This window comes from Aspergillus sydowii (genome assembly GCF_001890705.1).
Source record: "Aspergillus sydowii CBS 593.65 unplaced genomic scaffold ASPSYscaffold_18, whole genome shotgun sequence".
In the NCBI taxonomy this organism is placed as follows: domain Eukaryota; kingdom Fungi; phylum Ascomycota; class Eurotiomycetes; order Eurotiales; family Aspergillaceae; genus Aspergillus; species Aspergillus sydowii.
The window spans coordinates 334,597-349,825 of NW_024467876.1; the positions used below are offsets into that span (position 1 = coordinate 334,597).

General features: G+C 49.7%; 6 protein-coding genes across 6 annotated transcripts; 2 read left to right on the top strand and 4 right to left on the bottom strand.

The window, feature by feature from the left end:
- Nucleotides 1-128: 128 nt before the first annotated feature.
- Nucleotides 129-2,917, bottom strand: ASPSYDRAFT_1165336 (N,N-dimethylformamidase beta subunit family domain-containing protein; the record flags this gene model as incomplete). Its single annotated transcript, XM_040840168.1, has 4 exons — nt 129-809; nt 897-2,414; nt 2,493-2,588; nt 2,903-2,917. The coding sequence occupies 4 exons, from the start codon at nt 2,915-2,917 to the stop codon at nt 162-164; spliced, it is 2,277 nt and encodes a 758-aa protein (XP_040696682.1). The 3' UTR covers nt 129-161.
- A 541-nt stretch (nt 2,918-3,458) lies between these two features.
- Nucleotides 3,459-5,531, top strand: ASPSYDRAFT_163973 (uncharacterized protein; the record flags this gene model as incomplete). The annotated part of the gene is made up of 8 exons (XM_040843213.1): nt 3,459-3,652; nt 3,710-3,821; nt 3,876-3,971; nt 4,021-4,140; nt 4,194-4,316; nt 4,382-4,890; nt 4,951-5,280; nt 5,354-5,531. 8 exons carry the CDS (start codon nt 3,459-3,461, stop codon nt 5,529-5,531), a joined length of 1,662 nt encoding a protein of 553 aa, XP_040696683.1.
- Nucleotides 5,532-6,234: 703 nt separating this feature from the next.
- On the bottom strand, nt 6,235-7,678 carry ASPSYDRAFT_95242 (uncharacterized protein; the record flags this gene model as incomplete). Its single annotated transcript, XM_040853094.1, has 2 exons — nt 6,235-7,623; nt 7,670-7,678. 2 exons carry the CDS (start codon nt 7,676-7,678, stop codon nt 6,235-6,237), a joined length of 1,398 nt encoding a protein of 465 aa, XP_040696684.1.
- Nucleotides 7,679-8,059: 381 nt separating this feature from the next.
- Nucleotides 8,060-8,473, bottom strand: ASPSYDRAFT_36972 (uncharacterized protein; the record flags this gene model as incomplete). The annotated part of the gene is made up of 1 exon (XM_040845489.1): nt 8,060-8,473. One exon carries the CDS (start codon nt 8,471-8,473, stop codon nt 8,060-8,062), a length of 414 nt encoding a protein of 137 aa, XP_040696685.1.
- A 1,212-nt stretch (nt 8,474-9,685) lies between these two features.
- On the top strand, nt 9,686-13,015 carry ASPSYDRAFT_163813 (uncharacterized protein; the record flags this gene model as incomplete). Its single annotated transcript, XM_040843197.1, has 2 exons — nt 9,686-11,125; nt 11,207-13,015. The coding sequence occupies 2 exons, from the start codon at nt 9,686-9,688 to the stop codon at nt 13,013-13,015; spliced, it is 3,249 nt and encodes a 1,082-aa protein (XP_040696686.1).
- A 23-nt stretch (nt 13,016-13,038) lies between these two features.
- ASPSYDRAFT_163523 (uncharacterized protein) lies at nt 13,039-14,075 on the bottom strand (the record flags this gene model as incomplete). Its single annotated transcript, XM_040843172.1, has 2 exons — nt 13,039-13,963; nt 14,035-14,075. 2 exons carry the CDS (start codon nt 14,073-14,075, stop codon nt 13,039-13,041), a joined length of 966 nt encoding a protein of 321 aa, XP_040696687.1.
- Between the last annotated feature and the right edge of the window lie 1,154 nt (nt 14,076-15,229).

Sequence of the window (15,229 nt, forward strand, 5' to 3'; positions counted from 1 at the left end):
CTGTATATCTATTAATGGTATTGACAAAGTACTAATAAAGACAGCAGAGAGTTATATCACAAGGTTTATGGTCTCGTTCATCTTAGTCCCAGGTCTTGTTTATTGCTTCTAAATTCTAATTTTCCATTCCTGGGTTGGCTATAAAATCAGCGTGCAGGGGTTTACCGTCGAAGTCTCTCGCCCCGGGCAAGAAATTCCCGAATCACATTTCCAGTTATTTGTGCAATGTCATTCCGATACGCATCCCAAGCCAAAGAATTGTTCCAGTTGATGCTCCCAACACTGAAAACCGCACCGCCTCCAGCAGCCTCATAGTACACCATATCACTACGTACCAGCGGCGAAGTCGATCCCAGAGTCCCAATCATCGGGAAAATCAGCTCCTCGTTGAAAAGCATGAAGTGGTCATCATGGCGCTCGCTCCGGGCCAGTAGAATCGCGTTAGAGGGGCTTCCTATCCCCAGATCTAGCCGGTCAAGCTCATCACCGCTCGCACCGCCTGCGAGGCCCTTCGTTCCGAGACGCTTCTTTGAGCTCTCGTCGAGCCCTGCCCAAACCCAAGCAAGAGATGGGTCGTTAAGGGCGTCCTCTGTCGGGATGAAGGGCCGGCCGGGGCCCTTGCCAGAAGCGCAGCTGCCGATTCCAAAGAGCAGGTTTGGAGGGCGGCCGAGGGAGCGCCAGAGGCCCCCGAGCTGGCCATTCAACGAGTGAACGCGTTCGCCGGCGGGGAGCTCGTGTGTGCGCGCGCCAACGTCGGCTCGACGGACTTCCATGCGGTGGGGGCGTTTTGGATCTGTAACGGATCGCCACTATTGCGGTTGGTGGGAATGGTTAGCGATGGTGTCCTGTGCTTCGGGGTGGCTAAACAGGCAGGCTGGAATTGGACAGGGACTCACGTAGAAACCGTTGCCGCCGGTATACATAAGAGACCCGCCCCGTTTAGAGAATCCATCATAGGCGTCCAGGGTCTCCATTGAGGGGTACTCTGGATGACAGCCAGTGATCACAACATCGTAGTTGGCCAGTGCCGCTGCCCCTCGCAGATGGAGGTCGTGGTCAGTAAGTACATCATACCCTTCACCGAGGAGATGCTCCAGGAATCCCACCATAAGCAAGTCTTCAGAGAACTCCCGCGGGCGCTGGAACCCCCAGTGTATATAATCCGGGCGCATGTTCAATATCGGCCGCTTTGAGGTGCTGTAGACCACACCAGAGCCGTCGCTGTGGAGGTCGTAGATGGCCAGACCCAGGTCACTGCGGCGCACCATTTTATGGTAGTTATCTGATTCTACGAGCTGCACACCTTCGGGAAACGAAATATGGGTGGACTTGGTCTCGTCATACATGTGCTCGTTGGCGTAGGCTAGATAGGTCATTGTTGAGAAGATGAACGCTGTCTTTGCGGCGGGTCTTATCTCCTTTGGCCGGACAAAGAAGACAATCGAATCCTTGAGGCCGGACTCAGTGTCCCAGACCTCGATGGCGTACGCCCCCGAGCGCAGGTCGTTGGGCACCTCAATCTTGAAATCAGTCTCCCACCCTGCATCATCCAGGTCGTCGTCGTGGAAATGGATCGCACCATATCCGTATCGGGCCTCCTTCCACCCAACGCCAATGAGCTTGTGGTCGTAGTCGTGGCGTCGTACCGCGCGAGTGGGCGCATTGATGAGGATTCCATCTAGGCCCGACCCAGATACATCTTTGACCTCGTCCGTATCTATACCGATGGAAAAGTCATAACGGGCAATATCCCAGGGGGCTCGCCCCAAGGCCCTGAAGGTAGGTGAGTCAATCCGGCCATTGAAAAAATGAACGGGGCGACTAGAGCTTGTGCTCGGTTTGGCGGCGTATGTGGCTGCGATAAGAAGTGGGCTTCCGGATTCAAGAACGGCAACATCTCGCAATGTTGTTTGGACAGTAGTTGGGGAAGCCGTGATCTCATTGTCCCAAGGCGCATGCGTAACTTGCAACTCCACGGCCTTCGATTTTATCGTGAGGCGAGTATGGAACCACCGCTCACGGCGCACATTGAAGGCAACCCGAATAGTCTCGACTCCTGACGGAGTACCAATCCACAACAATAGATCATTGCGGGTGCCCAGAAGCACGGCTAGCCCTGCTCTCTTGTTCGTATCCAAGGTAGACAGGATAGCTTGTGGATACTCAGCATCTAACATCCACGGCTGAACATGGAAGGATACCTCAAGCCCATCGATCTTTTCCAGCAAAGGCTCTCTTGTCCAAGACTTCATCAGTGCGTAGGATCCCGGATGAGATGATTGGAAACGTCCTTCAAGATCTCCGGTTGGACCATGACCAATGGCCTGCCTCTGAGGTGTCGGGGCATTGGGCATGTCCAGGCCCTGCAGAAGACGCACCAATTGATATTTGAGATTAGGCCGAGTGGATGAGACCTGATATCAAAATCCTGTCAGTCCTAGAGCCAGGGGAGCCGACTCGCGAGGAGTTCGATTGGCTAGAGGGCTCTATACCTTTACATCGGCCGTATCCCCAGGAGATACAATCCATGGCTCAACGTAGCCCGTGATCTCATCTTCTTCGACTCGGAAGTCAGGCCGCACAGGATACTGTTCCGCAGACATAGTATTGCTTTGCGATTACACAGACTGCGTGTGCAATATCGGTTACTTTGGCTAATCTAAATTGCCGCTGGTCGTGGAAGTATTAGAGATGTATTTGCCCGTAGTGGATGTTGAAACCTTTCGAAATTTGCGCTGCTTTATATAACTATCTAAGCACAGAAACGACCAACAATGTTTGAATAGCTCACAGAACACCTCCAATTTCTGTCACCAAAGCAGTCCAAGCCTCAAATTTCCCGGATAGGCAATTGGAGAAGTCTATCGGCTGCGCACTCAGCGAAGGTGCCAACACCTCGTACCTGGTTGGCCACCATGAAGGCTTTCCGCTTCTGGCCAATCTGGAGTGCTTGATTCCTTCACCTGCCAAATGTAGTAATCTGAAACTCACCCAAGGTGGTTGCCTATCTTATTTCCTCTTACAGTAGGCGTTTTTGTTCACCGACAGCCGTCACGAGCGGGGGTGACGTGGTCCAAGACATAAAAGCTCAGCCAACATCATTTGGGCCTATCCTCCATCTGCCCGCAGGATCGGAATAACCTATCTAGGCAGGCGATGTTTCGATTCTCCGCTGATCCGACTGCTGTGGAGTGATGAAATCTGGGGCCCCGGGGATGCCCCATGGGTATCTGGGGTATCTTAGCGCGCGAGGTCCCTCGCGGCTACGTACCCTAAATCTTACCGTGGCTGCAAGGAGATAATTGGACACCCAGGGGACCGAACCTTTCAGGTATATAAAATTACGATTCCATTCCGGAGACAAAAACGTATATCTTGTTTTTTTGATCTTTCACCGCAACCCTCGCAACTAATTTGAACACTTGCACATGAGCACCGCTCGGGACGGCCAAGTCGCCATGGCTGATAATATTGAATCCACTCCTGGCACATTCCTGCTGGTAGATACCAGGAGTGAAATTCGGACAAACCACGCGCATGGCACCGGTGCGGACAAAGATATTGTTTTGGTCCCTGCGCCGTCTTCGCATCCTGACGATCCACTGAACTGGTCTCCTCGGCGGAAAAAGTTGTCCGCACTGTGCATGGCAGCGTGAGTGATACTCGAACCCCCAATTATTACCGGAGCTGATCGAGGCAATGCCTTCAGTTATGTCTTGGTTATAGGGATTTGCTCGTCTTCGCTGTACTCCACGCTCGACCCTCTCTCGAAAGCAACTGGCCTTAGCTACAACAACCTCAACTCCGGAACGGGATATATGGTATACCACCACAGAGGTGCCTCTTATTTAGTAGGCAAGCTGAAATCTGAATAGTTTTTGCTGTTTGGCTGGGCCTGCGTGTTCTGGCAGGCACTCGCCGTACAGTTTGGAAAACGACCAGTCTATCTTATCACACTCGCCGGAACCCTGGTTAGCCTGTCCTCACTGCATCTCCAAGGCAGAAACTGAAATTTGGCAGGGTGTCATGGTATGGCAGCCTCATATACGCTCGAATGGAGGATGGATAGCGGCCAAGATCTTGCAAGGATTCTTTGGTGCTCCGATGGAATCAATGGCTGAAATTACGGTTTCTGATGTGGTAGGTAAAGCTGTGCACGCATCCCAACAATGGAATTGGCTAACTTGGCACAGTTCTTCACCCATGAAAGGGGCAAGTACATGGCTCTGTATGCCTTGGCTCTAGGCTATAGCAACGGCATCGCCCCGCTAATCACAGGTTTTATTAATGATGGCTTAGGATACCAGTGGGTGTTTGTGAGTTTTTGAACCCCGGATCCTACCTTCGACTACCTGTTTATGATATGACCTCCGTTGATCAGTACTGGTGTGCCATTTTCTGCGGAATTGCCTTTGTCCTTGTATTCTTCTGCATGGAGGAAACAAAATTCAACCGCACAGTTTACCTTGAAGGCCAGTCTGCGTCAATTACGCCGGACAAAGCAAACTTAGCTGAGGTTGACAGGAACAACGATCAGAAGGACCTCAATAATGCCGAAGCGGACCTCGAAGCAAGCCCGACCAACACGACTCAAAACACAACCAGGATCAATACGAACATGACCAAAAAGCCCTTCATCGCTAAACTCAAACCAATGGAGAGCACTGGGTTTCACCAGCAAAACCGAGTTCTCCGCTTGATGTTGGAGCCATTCCAACTGCTACGCTATCCGATCATTGTATACGCAGGCCTTCTGTACGGGTGCAACATCGTGTGGCTTACTTTCCTCAATGCGACTGAATCAATGGTCTTATCGGACCGGCCTTACAACATGTCTACGTCGATGGTGGGACTGACATTCATCGCCCCTCTAGTGGGCACGTCACTCGCGTGAGACCTGATCCTCCCAGACTTGAAGCCACAGAACGACCTTCTAACCGCAATTTTTAGAGCGTGCTACACAGGACTGTTCGGCGACCGGTTCATCCTCAGGCTTGCCCGTCGAAACAAAGGCTTCTTCCAAGCAGAATACCGACTGTGGTTGTTCCTCCCGTCACTGCTCTTGATACCCTTCGGCTGCATTCTTTTTGGCGTTGGAGCATACCACCATATCCACTGGTTCGGCGTCGTGTTCGCGATGGGTGTGATCTCGTTTACCACAACCGCCGGCTCACAAATGTCCATTGCGTACTGCATCGACTGTTATCGGGATATGGGGGGCGAGGCACTGGCGGCTGTTGTTATTATTCGGAACACGATGTCATTCGGAATTGGATACGCGTAAGTTCTCCCTGTTGAGTGGTAAAAAAGGTGCATCCCATCCCGTTCATTGTGTTAACTGGGGATTGCAAAGGGTTACCCCGTGGGCTGTCAACCTGGGCTACCAGAATGCCTTCATCTTGGGTGCCTTTCTCGGACTGGCGCATAATTTGACAGTCTTTCCCGCGATTAAATGGGGTCGGGAGTTGAGGCAAAGGAGCGCGACAACTTACTGGAAGAAAGTTAAGGAGATGATAGATGGCCATCACTGACGCTCTTCATTCGTGCGTTTGGTGTCGTCGAAGCCTAAAAGGGTGTGGCTACTAAGCGAGGGGAGCGGTTCAAAGGAGCGTTTATGTTCATCGTACAATAAGTGTTGTCCCTCATTATCTGATGGTCAATTCTAAAAAGAAATACGAGACTTTATGTCAACAAACATGACCTAGCTGATCAAATTCGCCTCAAATTCAGTCCAATGGAGAGTTCAAAGTTGACTTGCTTATGTAGTATGTGAGCTGATAGGTGGTAGTGGGTATCGCGGTCCTTGCATCGCCTGTATATGCTCGATGTTGGATGGTGAACGAAGGGTACCAAAGCGAAGGTGCTTAAATTAAGTGATTGAAGAGGTTGTGAATTTAGATCATTGAATATTCTAAGCTAAATTAGCTTGCTATTTAGTATCCAGAGCGCGGTAATCATGAATCAGTATTCCAGGGATATATTGTGATGTGGGAAAGGAAATTAAAATATACCGACATCATCCCAGGGAATACTTGGTAGAATGATAGCTGTGGTTCAGCGGTACTCCCGTGGATCCATATAAAAGTTGCATGTATCATATTACTGTTCCCAATTTCAACTGACTTTGCATGGAATGCAGAAATTCTACTTCTGAAATTCCTTGGTTAATGCTGAAATAAGCAAGTGAAGAGCCTGGAAGTCTCAGTATAGCGTGGCAAGGCATACACCTCAGCCTTAGTATTCTACTTCGACAAAGTCAACGAGAACGCCAAACCGGGTGCCCAGGTCTCTGAGACGCGCTCTCGCCTCATTGCCCCATTGCTCTGGCTGTAGATGCAAGATTACGCTCTCGAGAACAACCCGGCGAAGACGCGGCGTGCATTCCCTCCATTCCTTCAGCCAATATTCAAGCAACTCAATCATGGACGAATCATCCCATTCCCAATCAGGCCTCCCAGGGCTGGGACTTGGCAGCTGTGATGCTAGATGGTCGGTTATCGTAACGCATTCCACATTTCTGGGGATTGCGTCTTGTAAACGCCTTGTCGTGTCTTTTGCAAGACCCACCATCATCGCCCACGGGGCTTTGAGTTTCTTGATATTGTCGAAGTAGACAATCCCTCGCAACGACCCCATGACTTTTATAGGAGGTGAAAAAGGTCGGTAGACAACCATAACAGTCAAGTCCGTCAATGTATTCCGAACATGAGACAGGGCGGGCAGAATCGGATCCAGCTCAAGAATATGGGTACGGGAAGTATCTTTGGGGCCTGAATAAATGTATAATCTCCAGTCAAGAACCTTAAGGTTCTGGGTGACCGGGAGAATTTCACTAAGATGCTCATGGCAGCCAGTCCTTAAATCGAGGAATTCCAGCTTTTCCGGCGCAGGTAACTCTGCTACTGGCCATGTAAATGGCTCTGGGTTTTCAATGGAGGCCGACATGCGCTCAAGGCTTGGTAGATAGAAGAATGGTAAAATGGCCGGTGTATTCTTGCCGTATTGGTCTCGCACTGGGTCATCTCCTTCCCATGCAAGGAATGTCACATCTCGCAGGTGTTGAAACCTGGGCAGCGTATAGCGGCCCGATTCGCAGAGGGCTGAACCAAACATCATGCGAATCCATGCGGTCTGTCGAGGGAAACCACCCTTGAGACATAAATATTTGAGGTTTGGAAGCTGCGCTAGTAGGAGAGCAATAAAGGCGTCTACTCTACCATTGCGCAATTCCTGGATCCAAATGTCGCGAAACGGGACTCCAGTGCGCTGGATAGCCGGGATCCATAGGCCGAGGTCAGGCTCGGCGATAATCATTTCAGGGGTAATAGTTTTAGACTTGTGCCTCTGATACAGGTCAGCAGTCAAGTGGAAGCTTCTGGTGTAAGTGCCCAGTTGGGGACTGGCAACGAGGGTCCGTAGGAGTTCTGGTATTAGGGGAGGAGGTTCGTCGTCATCCCACTGCCAGTCGAACTGAATTATTGAGTACAAGAATGGCTCTGCGATTGCGCGGAACTCTGTATTGACCAGACAGAGTGCACGGTGGTCAGCAACGGAGAGTAACTCGAGCACCTGGTGCACGATCTCAGCGGGGCAGTGGTTGAGACCAGATACTGGGTTATGTTTCTAGGATGGATCAGCAACGATACAGGGACTCGAACGGACCACATACCCTTTCCATGTCTGCTATGTTAATTGAACAGTCCAGCCGGCTGTAAGACGAGTTGCGGGGTGACAGTTATTACTGTCCACAAGAACAGAATGAGGATCGGCTTGGCGACGCTGCTCATCTGTTACATTACGTTACCACCAAGCACCAATACGCCTTTCCAGGGCTGAGCTGCATCATATATAGTTGATAGTGATCATTGGAAGTTTTGTTTACAAGGTGTTGGATCCAGTTACACAAAAAGGCGAGGCGACTCAATAATGTCTGACTATATAATAGTGCTTGGGCCACGCTGTTCTTTAATCCTCCAGCACAGAGGACGATAACTCGACTCGGTGCGATCACGACTATTGCAGGAAGCCATTAAAGAAGGACAAGTGGGAATATACAAGACTAGCCGGATGCAATCCTAGCGAGTGTGGGTGCTCGGCCGCGATGCTGAGCATTTAGCAGAGCCAGCAGGCCCTTCTGTGCATTTACACTCTCCTCTTGCGCACTAATCGACGCCTCGAGCGCATCTCTTATAATACCACCTGGCCCTGAGCTAGGAGTAGGTGCACCATTTCCCGAATCAGGGAGCTCTTCATCATTTGTACTTGGTTCAGCACCATTTACCATAGCCACTGCCATTGGTAGGAATGAGTCACAGAGCACCAAGCTCAAGACGACCATAAAAACGATCAAAACCCACATATCGGCGTTCTGACCTTCGACGGTGCCTAGCCCAGATTGATACACAGAGCCGAGAGAAATGCCCAGCACCACGAATAACGCCACGACTGCCATTCGCAGTAGCTTGCTAGGCATTGTGAGAGTAACCGCAGCTGCAATAGACGGAATTCTGTCTTCTGTATTGGCTGCACGTTCACCTCCAAGGACGACCCTGTGAAACCAGGGCCAGTGTGTCGTGCCGTCGTAAGCCAAGCGCGAACGTCCTCGGGACTATGTAGGTCGCTCAAAAGCTGTTGGACCATGAAGGCATAAAATGTCGATGTTATACCGCAAATGAGACTTGAGTACGCAAGCGCTCTAGCAGACCAATGAACACTATCAAATTTCGCAAGACTGAGCATGGTGATGGCTATCTGGGCGATAATTGCCGACTTGACATAGATTTCCGTATTATTATGGTTCAAAATTCATATTCCAAAAGAATCACGCCATCAATAGGACGGAAAAAAAAAATATTACTTACAGCAACAGCTTCCATCGCTAAAGTGTCTCTGTAAGACTCTTTCAACCTCCACGCTTCTTTTGCGCCATTCAGCACGTATCGTCGGATCCTGCGAGTGACCCCGAGAGGCTCAGGGTTAACGATACATTGCAGTACCAATATATCACCTTGGTTTTCCTTCCAAAGGAGGAGGAGTTCCCCGTTAGAAACCAAACGGACAAGTGGGAGCGGGAAACTGCTGGTCCAAATACTACTAGGTCCATATCGAGCTAGAAATCGCTCCATGGTCCTTTCAGTCGTAGAATGACAACACCTTGCTGTCTCCAGTTGAGCGGATTGTCTTGATTATAAGGCGAGTCGGGGATGCGCAGGGTTTTATTACAGAAAACGCAAGGCTGTCACCACCAGTTTCAGCCACAGAAGCCCAATTGCCAAGACGAGGCTGCAGTGGGCAACTCCCGCCTAAGCGACTCTCTCAACAGTCCGGTGTGCTTTATACTATAAGGGTTCCTATGCTTCAAGAAAACCGCGCCATCAGTTGCCAAATAGGGCACCTACTTGACATTGATATATATCTATTTTCCAGCTCAAACCACCCCACTATCTAAGGATCACCAGAGTATGACAGTGTAGGTACTTGGTCCATTCTTCAAACCTGTATTTGACAGCCCCTTCGGGTAAAGAACCATTCAATTTCACTGCCAAGAGTGTTGCGCCCAATCGCGAGGCTGAGGTGCAGCCTTGTATTCACCACATATAACATGCTTACCCCTCTCCAAATGCAAAACGAGGAGACAAACATCCAAGCAACCTAAATCAAATAAGGAAGGGGCAAGGGGCACAAAATGCCTCCGCGAGTCCTCTCCCATGATGCGTATTCGATCGCTTGGATCTGCGCCCTCCCACTGGAGATGGCCGCAGCCAAACTGATGCTCGACGAGATACACGGTAGCCTCGCTCAGCCATCGACCGACCACAACTGCTACACCCTTGGGAGCATCCACGGCCACAACATCGTCATCGCGTGCTTACCATCCGGCGTCTATGGTACGATATCTGCGACCACAGTTCTGGCGCATATGCTACCCACGTTCCGATCGCTCAAATTTGGCCTCATGGTGGGCATCGGGGGAGGCGTACCCACCAAGGCAGATGTGCGTCTTGGGGACGTCGTAGTTGGGATACCGAGCGCCACATCAGGAGGTGTGATACAGTATGACCATGGCAAGACACTGCATTCAGGACGATTTGAACGGGTCGGTGCATTAAATAAGCCGCCTCAGGTGTTGTTGACCGCTGTATCTCAGCTGCGGAGCGACGATATAGTAGGGGGACGGTCTAAACTTGCGCAGGCGATATCGAACGGTCTAAGGCAAGGACAGTTCTCACGCCCAGATCGCGATATATTGTTCAACTCAGGATATATTCACCAGAACACCGACGTTGATTGCTCGACGTGCGATCAAGACGAGCTGGTACACCGTGAGCCTCGGCATGATGACGAACCACGCATTCATTATGGGTTGATAGCTTCTGGCAACCAAGTCTTGAAAGATGCTAAAACGCGGGATTCCATTGCACATGAACTCAATATCCTTTGCTTTGAAATGGAAGCTGCAGGGCTGCTGGACCAACTTCAATGCTTGGTGATCCGAGGAGTATGTGACTACTGTGACTCCCACAAGTCCAAGGAATGGCAGGGGTATGCAGCCCTTGCAGCAGCGGCGTACACAATGGCGCTTTTAGTAATCGTGCCAGTACACTACGATAAGTGCAAGGGACATAAACGACACTGGATGGTTCCGTTTTCCAGAAACAAGGCGTTCGTTGGTCGCGAGAATTACATCGCCACTTTGGAAGAATCTATGCTATCCCCAGGCCAGGCCAGTAAAACCGCCATATGTGGACTTGGAGGAATCGGCAAGACTCAGATTGCGCTCGAACTCGCTTACAGAATGAGGGATAGGGATCCTGGCATGTCGGTGCTCTGGATCCCATGCCAGAGCTATGAGAGCATTGAGCAGGCATATATGGACATCGCCCAACTGACCGGACTCGCCCTGCATGATGCAGCCACGGTGAAGGACCAGGTGAAGGCCTACCTGAGCCATGAAAGCTCTGGAAAGTGGCTCCTGATATTTGACAATGCCGATGACATGGAAATGTGGACGAAAGGGACTGAAACTGGCCCAGCGCTGAAGAGTCTACTGCCACAGAAAGAAACTGGTCACATCCTATTTACCACTCGCAACCGGAGACTGGCTGTCAAATTAGCATCGTCGAATGTGATTCGGATTCCTGACATGGATGAAGACACAGCCCTGCAAATGCTGCATCGGCTTTTTATTCGGAAGGAGCTGCTGAAGGACACAGATGCAACAGCTGCCCTTCTTAGAGAACTCTGCTTTCTTCCACTTGCTATCAGCCAGGCAGCTGCTTATATCAACGAGAACGACATTACCAGGCTGGAAGATTATTTGTCTCTTATCACCGCACAGGAAGGGGATATGGCCGAGCTATTGGGCGAAGACTTTGAGGATGATGGTCGTTACCCGGATGTGAAAAACCCAGTCACAACCGCATGGCTCGTTTCCTTTTACCAGATCCGATCATTGGACCCGTTGGCAGTGGACTATCTTTCATTCATGGCTTGTATTAGCCCTCGCAATATCCCGCAGTCCCTCTTTCCGCCGTCGCCATCCGATAAAGAAAGGATCGAGGCACTGGGCCTGCTCAAGGGTTATTCTTTCGTTTCTGAAGAGCTTGAAAGTGGGAATCTGACACTGCACCGACTTGTTTATCTTGCAACAAAGACATGGTTGAGAAAGGACGGAAGCTTTGCGACATGGATAATAAAGACGGTGGACCATATGGATAGGTTATTTTCAGATATCAAGCGCGAAGAAAGAAAGTTGTGGCGGTCATACCTTCCACACATTCTTTCTACGATTGAAAACCACGAGTTCCGCACTGTACGGAATCGGTACAGTGGTTTATTAAACATCGTTGGGAATTTACTGTCATCCGATGGAAGAGCCAGAGAAGCAAAGATTTTGTATGTTCAAACTTTGGAAGATAGACAGAGACACCTCGGGAAGGATCACGAACAGACGCTGGATAGTATGTATAACGTCAGCGTAGTGCTCTCCAATACGGGCGAGTACACGGAAGCGAAGCAGATGATGGAGCAAGTACTAGAGGGCCAATATATGGCTCTTGGACCTCACCACCCAAACACACTCAGGACCTTAGGGTCATATGCTGTGGTCCGCCTTTCGCAAGGCTACTATGCACAGGCTCAGTCAATCCAGGAACAGGCCCTGGAGGGCTTTGAGAAGATACTGGGTCCTGAACACGTGCGTACTCTGCAATGTATGGAAACCCTTGGTTCTATCTTCCGCGAACAGGGGAACTATGAGGAGGCAGAAGCCCAGTACCGCCGAGCGATAGATGGCTATACGAAGGAACTAGGGCCATGGGAAGAGGACACCTTGCGCGCACATAACAAATGCGGCTCGGTACTCGTATGCCAAGGTAAATATGAAGAGGCGGAGCAGATATGTAGTGCAGTGTTGCTCCGAGCCGAAGAGATGTTAGGCCCTCAACACCCACTCACTTTCAACAGTATGCGTATTTTAGGCAGTGTGTATCTCAAGCAAAAAAGGTTGGAGGATGCGGAAAGGATCGGGATACGGGCTTTGAATCTTGCAAAGCGAGCTTTCGGTGCAGAACACCCAGAGACCCTGTCAGCGATAGCTCGTCTGGGAATAATTCTTGGAAATCAGGGCAGATATGAAGAAGCCATAACTTTGCACCAACAAGCGATAGATGCGTTTCATAATAAACTGGGCAAACACAATCCGCTTACCCTTATATCCTTGGGGAACTTGGCCTCGGCCTACGGGCAACAGGGACAATTTGAAGAGGCAGAAGAGCTGCAAATTGAGGTGTTCGAGAGTAAGAAGCAGCAGCTAGGGATTGATCATCCCAGCACGTTGAAAAGTATGCAAACGCTTGCACTCACATGTGAATCCATGGGCAATCACAGGGATGCGATAAACCTTACCACGGAGTGTTTGCAGCTTCGCACCAATCGCCTGGGGGCGGAACACCTTGATACAGTTCAATCAAGAAATTTCCTGTCCGAGTGGCGAGAAATGAAGTCCAACATGTAGCAGTGTATATACAACAGATAGTCTCATATAGACGGCAGAATGCACAAGGGAATCTCCAGCGCCCGATGTAAATGGAGTAAAATTTCCGCATAGTCTTCCTCGGTGTGCTCATTTAGAATCCCATGCCGTATCAGGAATTCCACAATAACAATAGCACTATTCGGCTTGAACCGTCCTTTCCTCAGCACGCTAAGCACTTCTTCAACGGTATAAAGCTGGACACCCTCAACCTCCGAATCCCTTGGCTGCGGCACCACATCTTGATCTAGCTCAAGTTCATACGTATACTCAACCTCCGGCTGAAACAACCCAACTTCCCCTCCAGCCTTGTCTCCACGGATATGGAAATAGGTCAAAGTGCTCATCGGTCTAACCCTTTCTCTAAGCACATCCTCTGGTATCGACGCCTCTTCCTGCGCTTCACATATAACACCTTCAATTGGCAACTTCCCAGCAACGAGACCGCCAGCTGCAGTTGTATCCAACATACCCGCGTACGTCTGTTTCTTTTCAGACCTCCTGCTAATCCATAATCGCATTCCTTGCTCATCTCGGACATAGGCAATAAGCTGGACACCGTACGTGACAATACCAAACAAGGCACTTGCGCAGCGCTCCATCTCTAGCAGAGTTTCCCCGTCTGGTCCATAGACAGGGAACCGTTCGCCCCGCCAGCCTTTTAATAATTCAGTCGTACCTAGCTGTCTAGTAACTTGGAGCGTTTCTTTAACAACGTACGAACGCATCTCGGGTGTTGCATTGGCTGGTGTTGCGAGGGTTACTGTGCGTTCCTCCTGGTGGTTGATCACCCAGGACTCGGACCAGTGCATTTTCTCGACGATGTTTGGTAGAATGTAGCCTAGGATAGCTTGGCAGCCGTTTACTCTGAATGCGTAGGACCCAGACAGAGCTTCGGATTGGAGGGTTGGTTCATTATGCGATGGAAAACTAGTACCGCAGTCAGCAACGGAGCCACCGACCAGTAGGCGTTTATTGCATTATCCAGGAAGAGGCAATACTTGTCGCATTCTTTGACGATATCTAGAATTGTTTTTGCCATTTTGAGGAATGGCGCTTGTCTGGAAGGCGTAAAGAAAGATGAGGCAGCGATGTTGTTTACCGTGCTTAATCATCTGGCGCCCGGACCCACCTGGCGCCCGATTTCTCTTATACACCGACATTTTCCTGTAAACTTCAACACCTCATAACTCATTCAATATGGCTTCAATTGAAGAGGCGTTAGCATATTTAGATTTCTTGGGTCCTAACGAATCGATCAATTATACTAAAGTTGCGAAAGACTTTGGTTTGAGCCGGTCAATGCTTTCAAGACATCATCGCGGGGTTCAACGCTCGAAAGAAGAGCAGTATACCAACCAACGATTTCTCAACCACCAACAGACTAAAGACCTTTTGAATTATATTAATAAATTGACAAGAACTGGCCTATTCCCGTCCCACCAGATGATTACTAATTTTGCAGAGGAAATTGCTAGAAAACCTCCTGGAAAGAACTGGGTTTCGCGCTTTTTAAAGCAACACGAGGACGAGCTTGTCAACCGCTATACAACTGCCATGGATGCTTCACGCAAGCGGGCTGATTCTGCACTCTATTACTCTTTATATTTGATGCACTGGAGCGGGAGATGAAGGAATATGAGATCCGGGAAGAGGATATCTATAATATGGATGAAAAAGGGTTTCTTATAGGAATCCTTCCTAAAGGCAAGAGGGTCTTTTCTAGGCGCATCTACGAGCGTGAAGGTATTCGACAATGCCTTCAGGATGGTAATAGAGAATGGATTACTATAATTGCCTGTATCTGTGCAGATAAGACCTCTCTTTCTCCTGGTCTTATATATCAAGTAGTATCTGGAAACCTTCAGGATAGCTGGCTGCAGGACTTTAATATAACTTCACAACAGTATTTTTTTGCAGCCTCACCATCTGGCTGGACCAACAACAAGATTGGATACGCGTGGCTTCGAGATGTATTTAACTGTGAGACCCGGGAGAAAGCTAGAAGGCGTTGGCGGCTTCTAATCCTTGATGGCCATGGATCTCACGTCACGATGAAGTTTTTAAACTATTGTGACGATAATAAGATCCTAACTATGATGTTTCCGCCTCATTCTACGCATTCGCTGCAGCTGTTAGATGTTGGGATCTTTTCTTCTCTATCCAGGGCGTATGGCAACTAACTGGAATGATTCT